Genomic DNA, 4498 nt, shown 5'->3' on the forward strand with positions numbered 1-4498 from the left:
ATGTTTGCTCAAGTCCGGAAAATGAGATTGCATTTTAGCTTGCATGCTTAACAAATAATAAATGGAGTGTGTTATTCAAAATGTTACCCGAAAATGACATTGCAATAACACACACACACACACACACACACACACACACACACACACACACACACATACACACGCGCACACGCACACACACACACACACAGACACACAGACACACACACACACACACACATACACACACACACACACACATAATACTCAAACCCGTACCTTTACTCACTGACTTTTATTTTCAAAGTGATATCCAGCCACAAGTAATTAAAACTGATGACGTCAATCACACAGTACAGGGAGTCATGCTAGACCAACTCAGGCTCTCCACGTAAAAACTTGACATAATTATGTTCGCCGTATTTGAAATCATGACAATTGTTGACAGATTGTTATTGTCAGAGATTGTCCTACATTTAGCTTCTTACGTTTAGTTAAATAAGGGATAGTAAACTGCGCGACAGCTTGGCCATGGCAGCTCTCTGGCTGATTCAACTAGGGATCGTTAACAGAGCGGCGGCCTGATCACTGCAGCTTTCTGTCCAGTTCAGCAAGGGATCCTTTACACAGCGTTGGCCGCGTCAGCGGCCGGAGTAGCCCCCTCGTCAGCAGCAGCGCCGGCTCCGTCAAAGTAACGTTGACCGCCGAACTGACCTCCGAACTGTCCCTGCTGGTAAAGATCATATGGGTAGGACATTGTTAGTAATCAAAGTATTTATACTTTGTGTGGTAGTAAATGTAAAATGATCAGAGTATTAAAACTTGCAAGTGAGACGTGTTTAATAATCAAAATGTTTATATTGTACGTTGATATAAAAAAACAAGTCGCGTAAGGCGAAAATACAATATTTAGTCAAGTAGCTGTCGAACTCACAGAATGAAACTGAACGCAATGCCATTTTTCAGCAAGACCGTATACTCGTAGCATCGTCAGTCCACCGCTCATGGCAAAGGCAGTGAAATTGACAAGAAGAGCGGGGTAGTAGTTGCGCTAAGAAGGATAGCACGCTTTTCTGTACCTCTCTTCGTTTTAACTTTCTGAGCGTGTTTTTAATCCAAACATATCATATCTATATGTTTTTGGAATCAGGAACCGACAAGGAATAAGATGAAAGTGTTTTTAAATTGATTTGGAAAATTTAATTTTGAAAATAATTTTTATATATTTAATTTTCAGAGCTTGTTTTTAATCCGAATATAACATATTTATATGTTTTTGGAATCAGCAAATGATGGAGAATAAGATAAACGTAAATTTGAATCGTTTCATAAAAGAAATATTTTTTTTACAATTTTCAGATTTTTAATGACCAAAGTCATTAATTAATTTTTAAGCCACCAAGCTGAAATGCAATACCGAAGTCCGGGCTTCGTCGAAGATTACTTGACCAAAATTTCAACCAATTTGGTTGAAAAATGAGGGCGTGACAGTGCCGCCTCAACTTTCACGAAAAGCCGGATATGACGTCATCAAAGACATTTATCAAAAAAATGAAAAAAAACGTATGGGGATATCAATCCCAGGAACTCTCATGTCAAATTTCATAATGATCGGTCCAGTAGTTTGGTCTGAATCGCTCTACACGCACGCACGCACACACACACACACACATACACACACACATACACCATACCCTCGTTTCGATTCCCCCTCGATGTTAAAATATTTAGTCAAAACTTGACTAAATATAAAAAGAAGGTGCGTTCATAAAAGTCATACAAGCAAGAAAACTATTGTCATGGGTATTGTTTTTTCTTTGTGTTTATTAATGAATGAATAATTAAGACACTACTTGTCATGGCTATTGCTTTTGTTCATTAGTGAATGAATGATCAATCAATTGAAATCAACGTAGTCAGACACTTGTATATATCGCCTTGCTATATGTGTTTGAGCTAAACAAAGAATGACTAACTAATTGAAAGCATTGGAATGAGAAATTGGAAGTATTCATACAATTAGTAAACAAAAGATGATTAGCTAGTTGAAATTCTCACAGTAACTTGCTCGTTGCAAACAACACTTCATTAGATATACCACATAAGTTTTGATCAGTCAATCTGAATGTTTACGGTCATGAATAAATGAATGAGTGCATTACTTTAAATTTCGCCCATCAACAAAGCAAAAGTGTTGTTATTCGTATCATGCCATTTATGTTTTCTGTTCATTATTTGTACTGACAACTAATCACCGTTCCTTCTCTTTGCACTGCATTTGATTTGCATATATATATATATATATATATATATAAAAGATTAAACCAAAATCAAGAAATAACATTGGTTTATCTATTTATTTTGGGGGGTCTACGTTGTTTCAAAAGACTCAAACAGAAATGGCGGCCTTAACTCAGAAACACGTAGACATATTTTAACCACTTCTACTGCTCTGTATTTATCAAGCGTTCATCCTTGACATATAATGTAACATAGCTTTTCCAGGGTAGAACATGTTGCACTCTTTCTTAAAGAATTGCTGTGTTTTATTTATGCTTTATTTGAAACTATTTGAACAGATTTTTAAAAAAGAAGAAAAAAAAGAGATCAGTACTCTTTCAAGTTAGATACTTATCATAATAAACTGAAGAAATACTCACGCCATACGGGTATCCGCCAAACTGTCCGCCACCATACTGTCCGTACTGTTGGCAAGGTTGACCGTATCCTCCCTGACCGTAAGGATTGTAACCAAAACTTTGTTGACCACCGAACTGTTGACCGGGAAAGCCTGAACCTTGTTGACCACCGAACTGACCGCCGTAAGGAACGCCAAAACCTCCCTGACCGCCAAGTTGTAGTGTTGAATGAAAAAGACAACAACAGTCATATCAACTTATAATACCTGACTGAGAACAACACCTAACTGAGGAAGCAGTTGTCATCGTATGAACTAGCCTCATTTATTCTCGCAGATTTATGCCTGGTTTGTCCTATTTTTAGTTTAGTCCACTGGGCTGTGCTGACCATTCCACGACACTACCTGTCGGCAGAGAGTGGTAGTCGTCTCTATCGAGTCACCTAAATTACAACATTAAAACTAAAATCGCTCAGAAATGCCTTTTAACTTTTGAAATAGAATGCTGAACACTTTTAAATAGCATTACATCCAGAGTTTACTCAAGATCGTCAACAGCCAAATATAATGCTGAACACTTTTATATAGCATTGTACCCAGAGTTTACTCAAGATCGTCAACAGCCAAATAGAATGCTGAACACTTTTATATAGCAGTGTACCCAGAGTTTACTCAAGATCGTCAACAGCCTAATCCAAGTCAAGGACAACAACTCACCTGAGCCAAGATGGCGGGCAGGAACAGGGCAAGGGCAATCACGCAGTACATGTTTGTTGCTGTAGCTGGCTACTTCACTGCAACAAAAAATCAAGACCAGCTGAGCATTTTACAAGTCATACTTCAAGGCATTGCAGTTACTAAAATGTCTTTGTTTACATTAAAACTTCTGAGCTTGCGCAAAAGATATAGCCGTTTTTATTTGCAAGAAGGTAAACCAACTTCCCCTCGATAGTACATAGCAAGGACAATTTCAGATATAAGACTCTCGTCAGCTGTTTCACATCACGTTTTCTTTTTCCTAAAGGAACAATTCTTTCCATGTTAACGTTTAGAGTTCCCGATCTCAGATCTCGCCAGACGCTTACATGGGATAAAGACGTCGCTACACTTGAACATCCTGACTGCTTTACGGGTAGACTGGGCATTTCTTTGGGGTTAATTTGTGGAAAAACCAATAGTGAGCCCAACTGTTTTACCTGGATGGAGAGAGGAAGATACACACACAGAAAAACAATTAAGATATATACAGAGACACATAGAGGCAGAGAGAGACAGAAACACACACAGAAAAACAATTAAGATATATACAGAGACACATAGAGGCAGAGAGAGACAGAAACACACACAGAAAAACAATTAAGATATATACAGAGACACATAGAGGCAGAGAGAGACAGAAACACACACAGAACAAGAGGCGAAGCCTTCAAGGCTCACGTAAGAAATCGACAAACAGTAACACAAACTCAATCACTCCGTCACACACACACACACAGTACACACACACATACCTAAAGTGTGGATGGTTACCTAAGAGGCGGCACTGGGTGTAGTGCCTTTCTAGTGCACTTGCACTACAACAGCACTGGGTGCAGTACTCGCTCCGGCATCGAAGAATTTTGCACTAAAAAATGCACAAAATTTGACCTATTTCGTCGCCTATAGAGGACGGAAAGAATGTCATTTTGAACATTGTTATGACATTCTTTCCGTCAAAAAAGTCAATTTAACGGTGTTAAATGAAGCGACCATCCACACAATTAGGTTGCCATCCAGAGTTTAGGTTGCCATCCACGTGTGGATGGTTGCCTTATGGTGATTTAGGCAACCAAACCTGTGGAAACGGGGGTTCACACACACACCGACACACACACACACACA

The 4498-nt window shown here is 38.8% G+C and overlaps 1 protein-coding gene across 2 annotated transcripts; it reads right to left on the bottom strand.

The window, feature by feature from the left end:
- Window positions 1-417: 417 nt before the first annotated feature.
- On the bottom strand, window positions 418-3490 carry LOC138956419 (neuropeptide-like protein 33). 2 transcript variants are annotated; one of them, XM_070327782.1, is made up of 3 exons: window positions 3335-3490; window positions 2640-2822; window positions 418-709 (listed from the first exon to the last, which is right to left on the bottom strand). In XM_070327782.1, exons 1-3 carry the CDS (start codon window positions 3383-3385, stop codon window positions 602-604), a joined length of 342 nt encoding a protein of 113 aa, XP_070183883.1. In that variant the 5' UTR covers window positions 3386-3490; the 3' UTR covers window positions 418-601. The 2 variants fall into 2 exon arrangements, with proteins under 2 accessions (XP_070183883.1, XP_070183884.1); XM_070327783.1 differs by having other exon boundaries at window positions 2640-2792; window positions 3335-3433.
- Between the last annotated feature and the right edge of the window lie 1008 nt (window positions 3491-4498).

Source organism: Littorina saxatilis, unplaced genomic scaffold (assembly GCF_037325665.1).
Source record: "Littorina saxatilis isolate snail1 unplaced genomic scaffold, US_GU_Lsax_2.0 scaffold_2669, whole genome shotgun sequence".
Taxonomy (NCBI): domain Eukaryota; kingdom Metazoa; phylum Mollusca; class Gastropoda; order Littorinimorpha; family Littorinidae; genus Littorina; species Littorina saxatilis.